Source organism: Oncorhynchus nerka, linkage group LG27 (assembly GCF_034236695.1).
Source record: "Oncorhynchus nerka isolate Pitt River linkage group LG27, Oner_Uvic_2.0, whole genome shotgun sequence".
NCBI lineage: Eukaryota > Metazoa > Chordata > Actinopteri > Salmoniformes > Salmonidae > Oncorhynchus > Oncorhynchus nerka.
Window position 1 is genome coordinate 96,051,539 of NC_088422.1, and position 21,147 is coordinate 96,072,685.

General features: G+C 43.0%; 1 protein-coding gene and 1 long non-coding RNA gene across 2 annotated transcripts; both read left to right on the forward strand.

Annotated features, from left to right (window-relative positions):
• The first annotated feature begins 8,319 nt into the window (after positions 1-8,319).
• LOC135565134 (cell surface glycoprotein 1-like) lies at positions 8,320-13,735 on the forward strand. Its single transcript, XM_065011191.1, has 2 exons — positions 8,320-8,487; positions 12,900-13,735. Exons 1-2 carry the CDS (start codon positions 8,400-8,402, stop codon positions 13,733-13,735), a joined length of 924 nt encoding a protein of 307 aa, XP_064867263.1. The 5' UTR covers positions 8,320-8,399.
• Positions 13,736-13,840: 105 nt separating this feature from the next.
• Positions 13,841-16,117, forward strand: LOC135565222 (uncharacterized). The gene is made up of 4 exons (XR_010461399.1): positions 13,841-14,376; positions 14,540-14,602; positions 14,779-14,857; positions 14,968-16,117. It is a non-coding gene; the product is annotated as an uncharacterized LOC135565222 (long non-coding RNA).
• The last annotated feature ends 5,030 nt before the right edge of the window (positions 16,118-21,147 follow it).

Genomic DNA, 21,147 nt, shown 5'->3' on the forward strand with positions numbered 1-21,147 from the left:
TTTAAATTTATATTTGAAGACGTATTGAATTATTTAAAATACACGTACAAGGGTGCCAATACACTAGAGCGCAAGCGTAACAGGCTGGCCAAAAAGCAAACTAGATAACGTTAGCTCACTAACTAACTGGTGCTACTTTAACATGCGACGTTATTCCTCCTCAACGAAATCTAAAACAACATATCGTTTAAATACAATATTTCGCCACATGTTTAAATGGAACAATTCAGTTTTATCGCGTTTTAAATACCTTTGTGTGTTTGTTTGAAAGCAGAGGGTCGTCATTGGTGCGACAGGATATAGTAAGGACCTCCAGATCTCTTGCACGTGGCCTTGTATTGTGCCTGAAGACAATTATCGAATAATCGCAGAGGTTTTGATAATCGGCAAAAATAAGATGAAACAATTCTTAGCAATTCAAAATCAAACGTGTTTTATTATTTGTTCATATTTTTGTTAGAAGAAGTATATCAATATATATATTAATAACTTCAACCTGGAGAGGGTGTTGCACAAGTATGCCTAACAAGCACCAGGTGGTAGCAGAGCCCAAATAAATTAAACCAAATTTATGGTAACGACAGGTACTTTTTTCTTGTCTAGTCATGAAAAGTGGTCCCTCTCTTCCCAACTAGAGTCACCAATTTTCATCATGGTGCTTGCAGGCTGCAGTCTAATTACAGTGGAGATGCCTACTAGTACATTATATTATTATATTATATTTTAGTCATTTAGCAGATGCTCTTATCCAGAGCGACTTACAGTTAGTGCATTCAAGAGACCCGAGCTGGCAGAACGGAGTGCTTGGGTTAAGGTGTAGGGTTTCAGCATAGCCTGAAGTGGCAGTTCCTAGTGCTGTTCCGTAGATAAGTACCATGGTCTTGTAGTGGATGTGAGCTTCGACTGGAAGCCAGTGGAGTGTGTGGAGGAGCAGAGTGACATGAGGGGAACTTTGGATGGTTGAAAACCAGGCGGGCTGCAGTGTTGTACTACTGTATCTATCAGCATTTGAAAGGATAGTGTGGCTGTGACATGAACTCTTCATAACAAACATCTAGTCCTGCAACCTGAAACATGACCATTAGGCCTTTCATATAATGTTGGTTTACAACCTTGTTGTAGGTCTATCCATCCCAGGGGGGAGGGATGTTTCCTTGGGACAGCTTTACTTCACCAAAGTCCTTATTAGAAACATTTTCCACAAGCCTGCCTTTTACTTAGTGTTTTTTTGGACTGACAGTGTGTAGGATATCATGGGGAGGTAGCCTATAGATGGCTGGGGTGAAAAGTGGAGGGGTAAGTCCAGGCCAATAGGGATTTCTAGGTTCTCGTCAGACAGGATAAAATGCCTTGTGTTGACAGAAGTGCCGGGGACATGTGACAGGCATTGGATCGTTGCATGCTGAAGGCTTAGGCCTTCACTTAGGGAGTGGATATTTAAAGGCATGGTAACAGGCACGTTCACCAAAGCTGAGTTTACTGACAAGGAACAGATATGACTGATTAAGACACAGTCTTAATGTATACTATGGTGATACTACTGTGATACTACGGTGATACTATGGTGATACTACGGTGATACTACGGTGATACTACGGTGATGCTATGGTGATACTATGGTGATACTATGGTGATACTACGGTGATACTACGGTGATAGTATGGTGATACTACGGTGATACTATGGTGTTACTACGGGATAGTATGGTGATACTATGCTGTTACTATGGGGATACTACGGGGATAGTATGGTGATACTATGCTGTTACTATGGGGATACTACGGTGATAGTATGGTGATACTACGGTGATACTATGGTGATACTACGGTGATAGTATCAAATAAAATAAAATAAAATAAAATTTATTTATATAGCCCTTCGTACATCAGCTGATATCTCAAAGTGCTGTACAGAAACCCAGCCTAAAACCCCAAACAGCAAGCAATGCAGATGTAGAAGCACGGTGGCTAGGAAAAACTCCTTAGAAAGGCCAAAACCTAGGAAGAAACCTAGAGAGGAACCAGGCTATGTGGGGTGGCCAGTCCTCTTCTGGCTGTGCCGGGTGGAGATTATAACAGAACATGGCCAAGATGTTAAAATGTTCATAATGACCAGCATGGTCGAATAATAATAAGGCAGAACAGTTTAAACTGGAGCAGCAGCACGGCCAGGTGGACTGGGGACAGCAAGGAGTCATCATGTCAGGTAGTCCTGGGGCATGGTCCTAGGGCTCAGGTCCTCCCAGAGAGAGAAAGAAAGAGAGAATTAGAGAGAGCATATGTGGGGTGGCCAGTCCTCTTCTGGCTGTGCCGGGTGGAGATTATAACAGAACATGGCCAAGATGTTCAAATGTTCATAAATGACCAGCATGGTCGAATAATAATAAGGCAGAACAGTTGAAACTGGAGCAGCAGCACGGCCAGGTGGACTGGGGACAGCAAGGAGTCATGGTGATACTACGGTGATACTATGGTGTTACTACGGGGATAGTATGGTGATACTACGGTGATACTATGGTGATACTATGGTGATACTACGGTGATACTACGGTGATACTACGGTGATACTATGGTGATAGTATGGTGATACTAGGGTGATACTATGGTGATACTACGGTGATAGTATGGTGATACTAGGGTGATACTATGGTGATACTATGGTGATAGTATGGTGATACTAGGGTGATACTATGGTGATACTACGGTGATAGTATGGTGATACTACGGTGATAGTATGGTTATACTACGGTGATACTAGGTGTTAAAATGGCCAGCTCTTATGTAGTAGTTACATCAACCCTAATCTAGTAGTTAGTTGTACTTGTTCTCATTATTGGTACCTACAAGACCCCACTTGTATCAGCCAATCACAGTCCACCATTCCCTGTGCACCTCACTGAACCTCGCTCCTGTCTTCAGAGTGAGATTGCGGTCAGCAACAATGTTTATCTTTAATGTACAATCTGTATAAACTATGAGAATAGAAAAGTTCAGAAATGTTGTGAAACATCACAGCACAGTTGAACAATATATATGGCAGATAGAAATCAACACTGGATGGTGTTAAAGTTAGATGGGAGGGGTTGAACGGAGCTGAAGGGTGGGACTAATAACAACAAGATAACTCATTTTAAATACACTGTGTCCGTAAAAGTATATAGGTTCAGAACCTCTGTGAAACAGCACAGTTCAAATATATATGGCAAATGGAAATCAAACTGGATGGACATCAGAAATAGATGGGAGATGACCATATTTGTTATCAAGATGTTGCTAAGTTCATATTCACCATATTTATCAGGTGTTTTCCTGTCATGTGTGTCATGTTACTACTAGCCAGCTAAGCCAGAATATGAGCCACTAACGCTAGCTCGTTTGGCTTGGTGATGAAGCTCACATGTACTGATTCAAGGTAAATATATTCTGTTTATGTTGTCTGTTGATGGGTATAGCTGTGTTGTTTATGTACATTTACAGTCTTTATGTAGCCTCATGCTACCATGTACTGTGTGTAGCCTTATGATATATGTATGTAGCCTCATGCTACCATGTACTGTGTGTAGCCTTATGATGTATGTATGTAGCCTCGTGCTACCATGTACTGTGTGTAGCCTTATGATGTATGTATGTAGCCTACATTTGCCTGTGCCTTCGCTTGTGGTGCAGTTGCTATTCCACGTTGGTCGTGGTCTTGTGCACATGTGCAGACCTTAGTTACATGGCAGTCATGTTGTATATATGCTCACCAGTCACTGGGCCTTTGTCCTGTCAATGTGTTCTACTAGCTGTGTGTATTTGGCTTTGCCCCGTACGTTGTCTGGAAGCCCCTACTTATGCTTATTATTGTCTTGTATCTTTCCATTGAGCAACTTTTAGGAGTGTGGCGTGTTGAACCCGATATCTGCAATAAACCTGTTCTGAAGACATCTGATTAGTTCTTGCCAGACAGACCTGTGGTGGCTGAACCTTATCCACTACCACTTGTATCTCTCTATTAGTGCTGCTCTACATGGTCCCGACCCAGCAGCCTTTAGTATTGCTCACTGTGGTGGAAGTGTTTCGCTTGTCATCTGGCACGGACACACACAGACGCACAGTGTAGCCACAAGTAACCACATACAGGAAACTTCAGTCAATATGAAGCATGTTTGGAAATTCCCCACAGGATTAACGATCATTTTGATATCCTCCTTCCATGGTACAGACATCTCTTTCACCATCCTCCTTCCATGGTACAGACATCTCTTTCACCATCATCCTTCTATGTTATGGACATCTCTTTCACCATCCTCCTTCCATGTTACAGACATCTCTTTCACCATCATCCTTCCATGGTACAGACATCTCTTTCACCATCCTCCTTCCATGTTACAGACATCTCTTTCCCCATCATCCTTCCATGTTACAGACATCTCTTTCCCCATCATCCTTCCATGTTACAGACATCTCTTTCCCCATCACCCTTCCAAGTTACAGGCATCTCTTTCCCCATCATCCTTCCATGTTACAGACATCTCTTTCCCCATCATCCTTCCATGTTACAGACATCTCTTTCGCTGAAAAAGCAATAAAAACATGTATTGTAGTCAAACATGGTTTGTTCTACTGGAAAACTAGGTCAATTGTGTCTGTCTGTGTACATATGTAAATGTCATGCATCCCATCATCCCGTGCCTGTGTGTACTCACAGGCATGCATGTGTGTGTGTGCATGCTTACATGTAGGTATGTCAGTGTGTGTGTGTGTGTGTGTGTGTGTGTGTGTGTGTGTGTGTGTGTGTGTGTGTGTGTGTGTGTGTGTATGTGTGTGTGTGTGTGTGTGGTGTGTGTCTTCAGTATGCATGTATGTGTAACCGGTGTGAAATGGCTAGCTAGTTAGCGGTGCAATCATTGACGTCACTTGCTCTGAGACATTGAAATAGTTGTTTTCCCATGGCTTTTGTGGAGAGAGATAGGTAACAATGCTTTTGTCAATGTGTTCAGAGAGTCCCTGGTTGAAGACCAGGTTGGGGGAAAGGAGAGGCGGAAGCAACCCATTATACATGGGAGGTGTGTGTGCGTGCAGGAGCAGGCCTGTCTAAAGCTTCAAAGGCCTTAGTACACAGACCAGGAAGTGATGACAATTCTACTTTAAGCCAGAGGGTGTGTGGTGGACGAGACGGGACAGGTGTCTACTACCCAGCCCACACATGTTTAGTCATCTGAGAAACACACCTCTCTACGTAGGTGCTGTACTGAGTCATCCTGACTTCCTGTTGGTCCTGACTGGGCCACCAAAGACCCTCTACTGAGTCATCCTGACTTCCTGTTGGTCCTGACTGGGCCACCAAAGACCCTCTACTGAGTCATCCCAGCTTCCTGTTGGTCCTGACTGGGCCACCAAAGACCCTCTACTGAGTCATCCTGACTTCCTGTTGGTCCTGACTGGGCCACCAAAGACCCTCTACTGAGTCATCCTGACTTCCTGTTGGTCCTGACTGGGCCACCAAAGACCCTCTACTGAGTCATCCCAGCTTCCTGTTGGTCCTGACTGGGCCACCAAAGACCCTCTACTGAGTCATTCTAACTTTCTGTTGGTCCTGACTGGGCCACCAAAGACCCTCTACTGAGTCATTCTAACTTTCTGTTGGACCTGACTGGGCCACCAAAGACCCTCTACTGAGTCATCCTGACTTCCTGTTGGTCCTGACTGGGCCACCAAAGACCCTCTACTGAGTCATTCTAACTTTCTGTTGGTCCTGACTGGGCCAGCAAAGACCCTCTACTGAGTCATTCTAACTTTCTGTTGGTCCTGACTGGGCCACCAAAGACCCTCTACAGTAGGCCTGGGCAATTCCAGTCCTCAGGGGCCTGATTGGTGTCACTTTTCGCCCATCCCTAGAAACACACCTGATTTAAACAAATTGCATTTTTAACTGAAGATCAAGATTAGTTGGTTATTGGAGTCAGGTGTGTTAGCTGGGACTGACAGGTGTGTTAGCTGGGACTGACAGGTGTGTTAGCTGGGACTGACAGGTGTGTTAGCTGGGACTGACAGGTGTGTTAGCTGGGACTGACAGGTGTGTTAGCTGGGACTGACAGGTGTGTTAGCTGGGACTGGGGGAAAAGTGTGACACCAATCAGGCCCTGAGGACTGGAGTTGTCCAGGCCTGCTGGGACCCTCTACTACTGAGTTATCCTGACTTCCTGTTGATCCTGACTGGGCCACCAAAGACCCTCTACTGAGTTATCCTGACTTCCTGTTGATCCTGACTGGGCCACCAAAGATCCTCTACTGAGTTATCCTGACTTCCTGATGGCCACCAAAGACCCTCTATTCCCATCAGGTACCGCAGCTCAATGACTATAGAGAAGAATGGGGCATGTTGAGCCATGTTGTACATTCAGCATCACTACGTCAAGTGAAATATAACATTCTTTCTGTCACGCCTTGGTCTTAGTATTTTGTGTTTTCTTTAATTATTTGTTCAGGCCAGGGTGTGACATGGGTTTATTGTGTTGTCGTATTGGGGTTTTTGTAGGCATTGGGATTGTGGCTGAGTAGGGGTGTCTAGTATAGGCTTGGCTGCCTGAGGCGGTTCTCAATCAGAGTCAGGTGATTTTCGTTGTCTCTGATTGGGAACCATATTTAGGTAGCCTGGGTTTCACTGTGTATTTTGTGGGTGATTGTTCCTGTCTCTGTGTAGTGTTCACCAGATAGGCTGTAATTAGGTTTTCACGTTCCGTTTGTTGTTTTGTATTTATTTAGTTATTTCATGTATCACTATTTTTCATTAAAGAACATGAGTAACCACCACGCTGCATTTCGGTCCTCTCCTTCGACAGACGAACGCCGTTACACTTTCTAACAAAGATATCTACAGTACATATATTCTAGGATGTTGTGTATCCCTGGAAATACTCATCATTTATGTAAACATAACAGTTTTGAAAACATAGCTTGGTCTATTGGCATAACAGCGGGTATGGGGTAGGTTGAGCATAGGGACAGAGTAAGTTGAGCTGCCTTGGGGTAAGAGTAATGGTGTCCTGTGACATTGGGGTTGATGGTGCTGGTAGGTCAAAGTTTCATTCATGGAATGGAGTTGTGGTATATTGTATATCTTACATTTATGCATACATTCAGATATTGATCCTCTCTGTTCAATATCACTTACCCTTCCATTTGTTGACCAGTTGTCTGGGACAGGGATGTTGTTTTGATGCGCCAATTCGTAGACAAGTTCTCTGTTTGAGGCATCTAAGCCCATGAGACTGATCTGTGAGACTCCATGTCATCAGATATGAACTTGTGTTCCTCTGCTACTCTAGCTTTGCAGCTGTTCCAAAGGACTTCTACCATTCTCTCACTTCCTCTCTCAACAACATCAAGGGGAACCAGACCACTGCTTGTTTTACGTTTGTACACACGGGACACGATGATGTCTGCTCTGTTATAATACAAATGCACTATCGTGAGTTCATATGCATGACATATCGCATCATTTGTATGGGTTGTGGTGGCTATCGGCTCAACTTACCCCGAGGCAAACATATAGACTATGTTAATCCACACAGCTACAAGGATGCACTTTCCTGCTAGATTTAGGACCTCATATTTGAGCCAGTTTTCTACAGCAGGAAAATAATCTTGCAGCAACAGAAAAAGTGATTATAATTAATGGACATTTTTGCAGCTGTTACATTTTTATAAGGGGAAATCAAGTCTGAAATGTAAAAGTTTAAATGACAAACTTCAGAAGCCTTTTTAAACCTCAAATACACTACACTTTTGAAATGTCCTTTCATTGCAGGAAAGTTCTCCTGAAACAGAGTGATCAAATTAAGATCTGTAAAACAATCTTAAAACTATCTACTTTGGTTTAGATATGAGCATCATGAAACATATTAATACATTCATTTGACTTGGTGAAAATATATATATTTTTAAATCTAACTTGCTTACCACTTTTTCCATGTGGTTTCATCCTTCACAGACTCCATGCAATGACAATCTGTTCCTAAATATCTGGTCATGATTAATATGGTTGGATAAAAAAAGAAAAAAAGTGACCTATTGGTAATGTGAGAAAGAGAGATATGGATAGTTAGAGAGAGAGAGTGTGTGTGTGTGTGTGTGTGTGTGTGTGTGTGTGTTTGTGTGTAAGAAAGAGATAGAGGGAGAAAGCCAGAGAGGGAGAGTTTTTGAAAGAGAGGGTGTGTTCTGTGTTCTAGCCCACCTCCGCCAACCAATCGACTGTCACTAGCTATCGATGATGCACTGATGTGACTCGCATCTCAGTATAAAAAAGTTGAGCTACACCCTTCAAACATCCCACAGACACTCCTAGGAAAACAAGCCAGCCTTCTTGGGAACAGAACCCCAGAGCACAGCAGTACACCTTCTCTCATCTCTCCCTCGATGCCTATCTCTGATCTCAGGATGTGGACTCTACTGCTTGGGGTTATTTTCGGACTTCTGGCACCTGTTCAGTCCGACCCTGTTCCTGGTGAGTAACAATTTATTACTGTCCCAGGAAAAAAATTAGTGAAACCCTGCTCTTTGGCTCAGTTGGTAGTGTATGGTGCTTGCAAAGCCAGGGTTGTGGGTTCAATTCCCAGGGCCATCCAAAAGTAAAAATGCATGAGAAATTGTGTTCACATTAAACAAGATCAGATATTATTGTTGGGGTTGCTTGTCACAGTCTGACAACCATCCCCGTTGTAACAACATACCCAGTAAGCTAAATTACGTTGAAAAGACACCTAGAAGCCTTATTTTCCAGACATTGAAAAGACGTCTATGTTTCACAAGTTTGGACAGCATGGTACAGTACAATGGAGTTTAATTCAGTACAGTTCAATGGAGTTTAATTCAGTACAGTACAATGGAGTTGAATTCAGTACAGTACAGTACAATGGAGTTGAATTCAGCACAGTACAGTACAGTTCAATGGAGTTTAATTCAGTACAGTACAGTACAATGGAGTTTAATTCAGTACAGTACAGTACAATGGAGTTTAATTCAGTACAGTACAGTACAATGGAGTTTAATTCAGTACAGTACAGTACAGTACAATGGAGTTTAATTCAGTACAGTACAGTACAGTACAATGGAGTTTAATTCAGTACAGTACAGTACAGTTCAATGGAGTTTAATTCAGTACAGTACAGTACAGTACAGTACAGTACAGTACAATGGAGTTTAATTCAGTACAGTACAGTACAGTACAGTACAATGGAGTTTAATTCAGTACAGTACAGTACAGTTCAATGGAGTTTAATTCACCACAGTACAGGACAGTCCAATGGAGTTTAATTCAGTACAGTACAGTACAATGGAGTTTAATTCAGTACAGTACAGTCCAATTGAGTTTAATTCAGCACAGTACAGTACAGTCCAATGGAGTTTAATTCACCACAGTACAGTACAGTCCAATTTAATTCAGTATAGTATCTCTTTTTTTAACTTTATTGAACAAAATATATGGGTTATTAAAACATCCCCAGCTGGCCATTGGTTGTGTATTAATCAGGGTTATTAAAACATCCCCAGCTGGCCATTGGTTGTGTATTAATCAGGGTTATTAAGGTATCCCCAGCTGGCCATTGGTTGTGTATTAATCAGGGTTATTAAAACATCCCCAGCTGGCCATTGGTTGTGTATTAATCAGGGTTATTAAGGTATCCCCAGCTGGCCATTGGTTGTGTATTAATCACAGTTATTAAATCATCCCCAGCTGGCCATTGGTTGTGTATTAATCAGGGTTATTAAAACATCCCCAGCTGGCCATTGGTTGTGTATTAATCAGGGTTATTAAGGCATCCCCAGCTGGCCATTGGTTGTGTATTAATCAGGGTTATTAAAACATCCCCAGCTGGCCATTGGTTGTGTATTAATCAGGGTTATTAAGGCATCCCCAGCTGGCCATTGGTTGTGTATTAATCAGGGTTATTAAGGCATCCCCAGCTGGCCATTGGTTGTGTATTAATCAGGGTTATTAAGGCATCCCCAGCTGGCCATTGGTTGTGTATTAATCAGGGTTATTAAAACATCCCCAGCTGGCCATTGGTTGTGTATTAATCAGGGTTATTAAAACATCCCCAGCTGGCCATTGGTTGTGTATTAATCAGGGTTATTAAGGCATCCCCAGCTGGCCATTGGTTGTGTATTAATCAGGGTTATTAAGGCATCCCCAGCTGGCCATTGATTGTGCAGCCAAGTAAAATGGGTCACTGTCTAAGACCTCCTGTTGTATCTGAACACAGGCTTATGGAATTCAAGTAATCCTATCCTCGTCTGATGAGTCTGCACTTTTCTACTTCACCGGAGAGCCTCATTGTGTTTCAAACCTACCTGTACTCTAGCTCAGTGAAATCTGGGGGACCTATTCTTTACATGTTTAGTGCCTAAGTGCCCCTTCCCTCCCCTTCCCTCCCCCTTCCCCTCCCTTCCTCCCCTTCCCCCCCTTCCCCTCCCCACGTAATACAAACACACAGCAGTCTTTGTAGCAATTGCTGAGCTGTTCCAACAGGTGCATTAATGTGTATATCTTGAATTTCTGTGAAACCAAAGTGCTTTGGTGAGTTTCATACAAGCTTGGGTGAGAAGGGAGAAACCTCATACAGGTAAAACTGTTATTGGAGGTAAAACTGTTTTTGGACAGGAGAAACCTCATACAGGTAAAACTGTTATTGGACAGGGAGAAACCTCATACAGGTAAAACTGTTATTGGACAGGGAGAAACCTCATACAGGACAGGGAGAAACCTCATACAGGTAAAACTGTTATTGGACAGGGAGAAACCTCATACAGGTAAAACTGTTATTGGACAGGGAGAAACCTCATACAGGTAAAACTGTTATTGGACAGGGAGAAACCTCATACAGGTAAAACTGTTATTGGACAGGGAGAAACCTCATACAGGTAAAACTGTTATTGGACAGGGAGAAACCTCATACAGGACAGGGAGAAACCTCATACAGGTAAAACTGTTATTGGACAGGGAGAAACCTCATACAGGTAAAACTGTTATTGGACAGGGAGAAACCTCATACAGGTAAAACTGTTATTGGACAGGGAGAAACCTCATACAGGTAAAACTGTTATTGGACAGGGAGAAACCTCATACAGGTAAAACTGTTATTAGACAGGGAGAAACCTCATACAGGTAAAACTGTTATTGGACAGGGAGAAACCTCATACAGGTAAAACTGTTATTAGACAGGGAGAAACCTCATACAGGTAAAATTGTTCAAAAGTGTGTTAGAAATGGAGGCCTGAGATTGCTTGACGTAAAGGATCATGTATTTCGTGTCAAATTTTAAGAACAATGTCAAAGATAAGAGCAGTTACTTCTCCTTTTGTTTGAAAACAGTATTTAATGACACTCAACATTCCATGAAACAGTTAAGCTGCTTTGGAGGATTCAACAAATACCTAAGGAAAGGGGTCAGAGATACGTTTGGGATTGGGCAACAGTATCCCTGGTCAGCTCCCTAGTGGTCAGCTCCCTCGCCACAGTACACACTTAGAATTAGTGGTGACTTGAGGAACCCAGGAGATCCTCAAGGATCCCCTGAATTTCTCAAGGAACCATTGCTAGTCAATGGCTCATATTTGCACTTTTGTTTAGTTGAGGGGTTCTTGGTGGAACCTTTAACGTTTCAATGTAGCAACAGGTTCCAGGAGGAACCCCGGAGTGGAGCGTGGCTTATTAGAGGTGTGGCTTCAATGTAGCAACAGGTTCCAGGAGGAACCGGAGTGGAGGCGTGGCTTATTAGAAGTGTGGCTTCAATGTAGCAACAGGTTCCAGGAGGAACCCCGGAGTGGAGGCGTGGCTTATTAGGGGTGTGGCTTCAATGTAGCAACAGGTTCCAGGAGGAACCCGGAGTGGAGGCGTGGCTTATTAGGGGTGTGGCTTTAAGATATATCTTGTTGGGTCACCAGTTTGAGTAAATGTCCTTCCTGTTCATCTGTTCTGTTGTTCAAGGAAGCTTACAGAGGTGAATGACTTCCTCAGTCAAGAGCCTATGAAAATTGCAAAGTTGGAATAGTTACTACTTTATTACTATATTTAATCAGCAATGTTTATATTATTCATATTATATTAGAATATGCAATATGCATAAATATTGAAGGAACATTGAAATTTGCAGTGTACAAGCTGAACATGGTGAATAGGAATGACATTTACTCTAACGGGTGCCCCCCCAAAATGATCTGAAAGCCACACTTCCAATAATCCACGCCTCTAGTCTCCTCATAGGCTGCCTCTACAATATATTATTAAAAGGTTAAAAATGCAACCCCTCCCATCACAAAAGGTTCCGGTGGGGTTCCAATAACCTTTTGAACTGGAAAGGTCCTGCCGGTGCGGCAACCCAAAAGGTTCTTCCAGGCATCTTCACTGCTAAGAGTGTATCCCTGGTTATCTCCCTAGCACGCCCTCTTGCAGGAATAAGATATATGCACACCTTATTCACGTGAAAACCTCTGTTGGGGCACAACATTTTGGCACCTCTTCAAAGCCTATCCTAAACTCTTTAGAAGTAGCACTGTTGACTAATTATGGCAACAGAACAGGGAAAAGAGACAAGCCAAGACATTGTTTATTTAAAGGCTTGGGTGTATTGATTTTGCGGTTGAATAAAACCAAATTATTTGATGAAACTGCCTCTGTCAAACACAAAGGCAGACGATTAGTCATCCCAGTTAATAATCATGTTTCCTGTATGGTGAGTCAGAACACGACAGGTTCACACAGGTACTCCAGGGAGGAGCCTGAAAGGCCACGATACTCCCAGGCCTTCCTTTGTCATGCAAAGACATCAAAGCTCAGTAATTTTCCTCTACTGTAAAGGTCAGGACATGATGTTAGTAGGTAATCATTGAGCTGAGGTCTTTTCTTCTTTGTCACAGCCTCGACAGAACCTCCCGCTCTGGCTGCTGGGGATTTTCTTGGGGAAACTTTCAAGATCTTCAAGAAGCTTGTAGTGGGTCCCCCGGATGCCACCAATGGAACATCCAGCAGTGACGAAACAGTGGACCTAGATCATTTGGTGACCCCTGACCCTGTGACATCTGACCCGGAAGACCAGCTGCCCACCTTTGACCCAGAGGAGGGCAGCACAGATGAAACAGAGGGCAGCACTACAGAGGACAGTATGAAACACCCCACTTCAGGACAAGACGATGAAGGGGAGCTGTTTGACGCCAACCTTAAACCTAGCTTTAACCTCCGCCCCAGTCCAACTCCTCGCCCCAGTCCAACTCCTCGCCCCAGTCAAAGCAACACAGAGGACAATTATGAAAAGTACGACTATGATTCCAGTCCAAGTGATAGACCTGATTCACCAGAGGAAGATGAAATGATCCTGGATACCGAAAGCCCCACAGCAGAGTTTGTCCCCACAGCAGAGTTTGTCCCCACAGCAGAGTTTGTCCCCACAGCAGAGTTTGTCCCCACAGCAGAGTTTGTCCCCACAGCAGAGGTTGTCCCCACAGTAGAGTTTGTCCCCACTGCAGAGTTTGTCCCCACAGCAGAGTTTGTCCCCACAGCAGAGTTTGTCCCCACAGCAGAGTTTGTCCCCACAGCAGAGTTTGTCCCCACTGCAGAGTTTGTCCCCACAGCAGAGTTTGTCCCCACTGCAGAGTTTGTCCAGAGTTTGTCCCCACAGCAGAGTTTGTCCCCCTGCAGCAGAGTTTGTCCCCACAGCAGAGTTTGTCCCCACTGCAGAGTTGAACCCCACCACTGATTTTCCGATTGATTTGGAAGATGTTAACGCAATCCTTGACGCTAACCCCAGCCCCAGTCCTTATCCAACTCATGAGCCCCAGTCCTCCAACTCATGACGCCCAGCCCCAGTCCTTATCCAACTCATGATGCTAGCACCACAACAGAGCTAGAGGAGTTGGAGGACGATATATTCAGACCAAACTTTGTCGCCAGCCCTAGTCGTGTACCGGATCCCAGTCCCAGCCATAGTCCCATCTCAGAGTTTGAAGAAGAAGACCTGTTACCTCTTAGCCTTGATCCAAGCTTTAGTACCACCTCCAGACCTAGCCAAAGTTCGGGAGCAGCCATACACCTAGTTCTAACCTAACCAGTATGACAGGCTTGGAGGAAGGCGGGGCTGCAAAGATGAATACAGAGCTGGCCTTCACCTCAACCACCAGTTCTGCCGCACCTACAACAGTCAGGATGAATTCAGACATCGAAGGGTCAGGGTCGGGATTCCTGCCTCAGAGTAGCACCACAGTAGCAGCCCCTGCTGGCGGGAGGACCAAACATACAACTCCCTAGTCGATAAGCCATTCATTGAAACAAAGACAAGAATTCAAGGCAGCAATAGGCTTGCTCTACCAAGGGAGGAACCGGCAGTGGATACCTCTACAGGTACAGTACTGTTTATCCAGGAGAAGTGTACTAATATTCTGTCCCTTCAAAGTTCTTGTGTTCAGGTCTATATACCTGCTCTAATGAGAACAGAACTTTTTTGCTAGTATTGAACACATCTCTTTGAGTGTAAATTGTAGTTAATCTATCTCTATTTCCACAGTTCTTCGTGATGCAGCTGCTGTAAAACCAACCCCATCCAGACAACATGATTCATATACATCGGGTCAGTTCCTGAAACACGCCCAGCTAACAAGATATTCTGCTGATACACCAGGGAACGTTGTGCTCCTTGGTGCAGTTTACATTTGAAGACAATGTTTTGTGAATGTACTAGAGGACCCAGTAGACACGGTCACTTCCCCTCACTGTCTGCTTCGTCTTCTTCTCCTCCTCCTCCAGGTTGGTTGATCATCGTTGCCTTCGTCGCGGGCGTGGTGGTCTTGGTCGTAATCTGTGTCGCCATAGGTACCAGAGACAGGTAAAATCCACCACTTTCAAACCCATCCCGGAAAATATGTTCATGAGATTGAAACATGTTGTCACTTAGTTACAAACCATGGAATGAAACCATGTCAAATCATCTTGCAGATGGAATGCACCGGCCCAGGCTTCTGAGAAGAAGGTCGCCAACGAGAGCTCAGGAGATGAGAAGGCGGAGCGGGAAATGGAGAGGTTTCTGTCTAAAGAGAGGCCAAGGGAAAACATCCACGCTGGAGAGTACACTGTTATACTTCTGGAGGACCTCCCTGAGAAAGAGCCGCTGGACTGAGACGGGCCAAGGAGATGCAGAACGGGGACAAAATAAGAACAACGGACACCTGAGAAATAGAATGGAACGGGTCTCCCCATTCTAGTCAATGGTGGCATAGTGGGTGGCATAGTGGGTGGCATAATGGGTGGCATAATGGGTGACATAATGGGTGGACCCCCCCATTCTTGACACACACAGGAAACTGTTGAGTGTGAAAAACCCAGCAGCGTTGTAGTTCTTGACACAAACGGGTGCACCTGGCACCTACCCTGTTCAAAGGCACTTAAATATTTTGTCTTGCCCATTCCCCCTCTGAATGGCTCACAGACACAATCCATGTCTCAATTGTCTCAAAGCACAATCCAGTCTCCTCCCCTTCTTCTACACTGATTGACGTGAATTTAACAAGTGACATCAATAAGGGATCATGGCTTTCACCTGGATTCACCTGGTCAGTCTATGTCATGGAAAGATTTCTCACAGCAGGGAAAGAATCCTGCAGCAACTGGAAATGTGAATGATTGTGTGGTTTATAATTAATGGACATTTTTGTAGGGGTTGATAATGCATTTTTGTACTTATGGCAAATCAAGTCTGACATTTTTAGCGGAAATTACAAACTTTAGAACTCTTTGTAAACTTTGAATAACTACACGTTTGCATTTCCTACCTTGCAGGAAATTTGCTGCAACAACCGGGTGATCAAATTAAGACCCTACATCTGTAGCTAGTGATTCCTGATTCTATGACTATGAATGGAGACATTCTAGAATGTATGTGGGACACGTCTGTGGCGTGTGAGTTTGAACTGTCCCTTTGACCTTTGGTAGCCCAGATAAGTCAGATTGATAAACACCTGCTCCGATGGGCTATGGATGAACACGCTGCTATATCTCTGTTGACATTATGTATATTATCAACGTTACAAACACTGTCAGAACCATTGATAGAAAAAAAAGAAAACAAGGTCATACTGAATTTATAATTCTCACTCCCCACCGACCAGTGTTGTTGTTGTTGTTATTGTTGGTGTTGTTGTTGTTATTGTTGTTGTTGTTTTTGTTGGTGGTGTTGTTGTTGTTGTTATTGTTGTTATTGTTGGTGTTATTTTTGTTTTGATATTGCACTATTTTTTTATCAACAAATGTTATTTGTGTACATGTTTTTGATCATCCTGTTAAAGAAAATACAGAATCCATACAGAATATAAATGAATGTGTTTCTAGATGTTTCATAGTGACACATACACTCAGGGACTCACATAAGTGCTACACAGCCACACTAAGTCAAGCATAGCAGAAAGACCGAATACCAACCTACTTAGAGCCCTGCTTTTCACTACATTTCCACTGGGTGTAAAATACTGCTGACTGTGGCATTACGTATTGTTCAGATGAATGCCGGTATGTGAGTCATAGTAAGTATAATATACTTTATACTTCATATGTATTCGTTTTAAACACTCAGTGTTCTTCTGGTGTTAGACAGTTGTATGATGCTCAGTGCATAGCTACTGCTGCAGTATAATGGATGCATTTTAAACCATTACAACACTTCATTAGTCAGCTACACTAAATGGTTCCCAAATGTAGTTTCTCCCTTCTATTTCCACGTCTGTTCATATAAAGTGTACTGCAGATCATTTTAAACTATGAACTAACTACATTTACATTTACATTTAAGTCATTTAGCAGACGCTCTTATCCAGAGGTTTAAATACAACTACTACCATGCTTTGGTACTCTGGGACCATACGTCATGAAAGAAACAATCAGTTTTTCATTTTTAATTTCAACATTTATTGGTTTCCATAATTATATGTACACAAGAAGTAGTAAAACACTTTACCACACTTTTAGTCCATTTGTCTGACAGAGAAAATTATATTTGTACATTTTAGACAAATTAAATTCATACTTTCTTTAGTTCACTCATACACATTCAACATTAGACAGATTCTAGAACCACACATTCACAGTCAACATCATACAGATTCTAGAACCACACATTCACACAGTCAACATCATACAGATTCTAGAACCACATATTCACACAGTCAACATCAGACAGATTCTAGAACCACACATTCACACAGTCAACATCATACAGATTCTATAACCACACATTCACACAGTCAACATCATACAGATTCTAGAACCACATATTCACACAGTCAACATCAGACAGATTCTAGAACCACACATTCACACAGTCAACATCAGACAGATTCTAGAACCACACATTCACACAGTCAACATCAGACAGATTCTAGAACCACACATTCACACAGTCAACATCAGACAGATTACACAACAATGAGGAAGAATGTTCCAACACGTTCTTGGACACATATGTGCATTGAATCAAAATCCAGGATAGAAAATAGACAGCAGAAGAATGGTCTACATGTACATTTCAACAGATATTCATAGAAAAATAAAAAGAGGAAAAAGCCAAATGGAGAAAGAAAACATTGAAAGTGAATTTATGAAGCACTGATGTTTAACAGTGTTCAGCTATGTCTCTATGTCTGGACAAGACTCAAGAGCATTTTGCAGGGTGCATAGGTTGCCTGAACCTGATATTCAGCTAACGTACATACATACAGTAGCTGCCAGCACCAAAGCTCTGTTGATGCCTGCCCCTGTCGTCTTGATTACACTCTGAGAAAGGTACACCTTTAATTGGACTTTTCCCTCTTATCTTGTCAACCTAACAACAAAAGTAACAACGATACTGTAAAACAAACAATAAAATAACACCACCCAGTCCATATTGGTGGGAAATACAGCACTTTTTTCTCTTATTTTTCCTCTCATTCCAGCCCATTTTCTGGATCATTCTGTGTATGCATTAAGAGTATTAACTACTATCTGTCTCCTGAAAAGACCAAACAATTCCATATGTATATTGGTGTTGGATTGACATTTTGAACATTGAGATATTAAATAAATGATAGAAGAAGCATAGAATCAAAGGAGAAAGTTAATGGTTCTCTGTGGAATGTGTTTGATGGAGGAGAGAGAGCGAAGTGTTGATACAGGGAAGACAGATGGACATCTGTGGATTAGGTGAAGGAGGGGTTGAGGTCAGCAAATGGGAGGTGAGGTCAGTAATCAGGGTTTCTTATCTGGTTACCTTCTTCCTGTTGGGCATATACTGTAGGGATTGGAGAGAGGGAGTGTCTTAAGTGGGATATAAATATCTTGATGGGACAAATGTTGGGTTGTCTGATTACAGCTGTACAGAACCTTTGGGAAGAATTCAACTTGGTTAAAGCTTTCTAGTGTCCGTGAGTTATTTACTCTGAAAAATAAGAACCTAATATTGAAAGTTCATATCTCTGTGAGACTAGTAGACTACTACCCAAAGTAAAAGGACAAACAACGTAGTTCTACATTTGCATATGGTTTTCCTATCGTTATAGAAACCCTGAGCAGAACCCTCTGGAGATCATATTTGTTTAGGATTCACTACAAAACGTTTCACCTAAATATCTACCTGGATCTAGTATATGTTATATCCACAAAGTGCAAGGAGGCACTTTGAACATGGAGATGTAAGATAATGCTGCTCTTCAAAAGGTTCCGTCCAGAGTGTTTCTGAGACCCAGTACTGCTGTAAAGATCAGTTCCCTATTGAGATAATACCCAGCATTCACTGCAAGGTTATGGTCTTGTTATATATAACCTTACTGGTCCAGGTACAGAGGTTTGTACAGTGCAGTGCTGGACTCACACACACCGAGCTCCAAATAGTCCTATCTGTAATTGCAAGCTACTTTTCGGTCTTTGTATTTATCATGTTGATACGACACATTAGAGGAAGTGTCTGAAACAGAACTTTCAAAGGGAGGACCGGCCTTCCTTTTTTCAGAGTCACAAATGGCATGCTGGAGATGGAGCTGAACTTTTCAAATCCAAATTGAAGGGCAAATTTTCTGTTAATATGGATTATTTGACTGTAATTAATATTGTCGTAATCATCACGCTGACTGACTGAACAGATTGTGGTTGACAAGGCAAGGTTGTCGTTTAGCATAGAAATACAAACACACAAAGCACTGACTTTCAGGGCCGACCGGCTTACCAAGCCTATATTCCTCTACCATCTCCTACTCTCCCTCTACCATCTCTACCATCTCTTACTCCTCTCTCTACCATCTCCTACTCTCCCTCTACCATCTCTCCATCCTTATCTCTTACCATCTCCTCTCTCCCTACCATCTCCTACCATCTCTTCTCCCTCTACCATCTCTCTACCATCTCTTCCTCTCTCTACCATCTCCTACTCTCCCTCTACCATCTCTCTACCATCTCTTACTCCCCTCTCTACCATCTCCTACCTCTCTACCATCTCTTCCTCTACCATCTCCTACTCTCTCTCTACCATATCCTATCTCTACCATCTCTACCATCTCCTCTACCATCTCTTACCACTCCCTCTCTCTACCATCTCCTACTCTCCCTCTACAATCCATCTCTCTACCATCTCTTACTCCCTCTCTCTACCATCTCCTACTCCCTACCATCTCTACCATCTCCTTTACTCCCTCTCTCTACCATCTCCTACTCATCTCTCTCTACCATCTCCTACTCTCTCTCTACCATCTCCTACCATCTCCCATCTCCCATCTCTTACTCATCTCTACCATCTCTTACTCCCTCTCTACCATCTCTTACTCTCTCTCTACCATCTCCCTCTACCCATCTCTTACTCTCTCTCTACCATCTCTTACTCTCTCTCTCTCTACCATCTCTCTACCCTCCCTACCATCTCTACCATCTCCCTACTCCTCTCTCTACCATCTCTCTACCATCTCTCCATCTCCTACTCTCCCTCTACCTTATCCCTCTCTACCATCTCTTCTCTTACTCCCTCTCTCTACCATCTCTTACTCTCTCTACCATCTCTTACTCTCTCTACCATCTCTCCTACTCCCTCTCTCCACCATCTCTCTACCATCTCCATCTCCTACTCTCCCTCTACCATCTCTCTACCATCTCTTACTCCCCTCTCTCTACCATCTCTTACTCTCTCCTACCATCTCTTACTCTCTCTACCATCTCTTACTCTCTCTCTCTCTTACCATCATCTCTACCCTCTCTTGCTTCCCTCTCTCTACCATTTCTTACTCTCTCTACCATCTCTTCTCTTACTCTCTCTACCATCTCTTACTCTCTCTACCATCTCTTACACTTTCTCTACCATCTCTTACTCTCTATCATCTCTTACTCTCTGCGCTACCATCTCTTACCTTCTCTCTCTCTCTTTCTACCATCTCTTACTCTCTCTTTACCATCTCTTACTCACTCTCTACCATATCTTACTCTCTCTCTACCTGACATCTCTTACTCTCTCTACCATCCTCGCCTCTCCCTACCATCTATTCTGTCTTTTGTTCTCTTTCTCTTTTCACTCTTTCTTTGACACACACATTCACACACACTCGAATGCACGTATACGTTATATACAGACACACAAAAACGTATAGAATATATTGATTGTTGGTGTGTTTGTCCTCTTACAGCCAGGGGAGGAACACATTAAATGCTCTTCCTGCCTCTGCACATGTCTTGTTAATACTGTCCATATGCACCTTGCGTCGTTGGCTGTCTATAAATACGCAGCAGCCGCATTTGAGGCATTTAGTGATGTTAAGTCCAGAGGTAAGCTCCAGTGCTTAGAGGCTGATCATGTGTGCCGATGCCAGAGTTTAATCCTCTAAGTCAAAGGTATTGTAGCTCCTTCACACACCCAACACTTGTTTTTTATTCTGCCACTAGGGGAGCCACATTCCCAACATTCTGCTTCCCTTTGCTGCGGGATGTTGTTACGTTAACGGTTTCAGAACCTGTTTGCTGCTATTGGTTGACTGCAACAAGAGGCAGTAGTAAAGTCAAGGGCTTTTTGAGATAGTTCAGTGTTTGCCTTGACGTTTTGCAACCTTATATTTTTAAGAAAATGTGCATTACCAAGGCTCTTTAAGTTATTTTATTCTTAGTGCTATTAGAAGG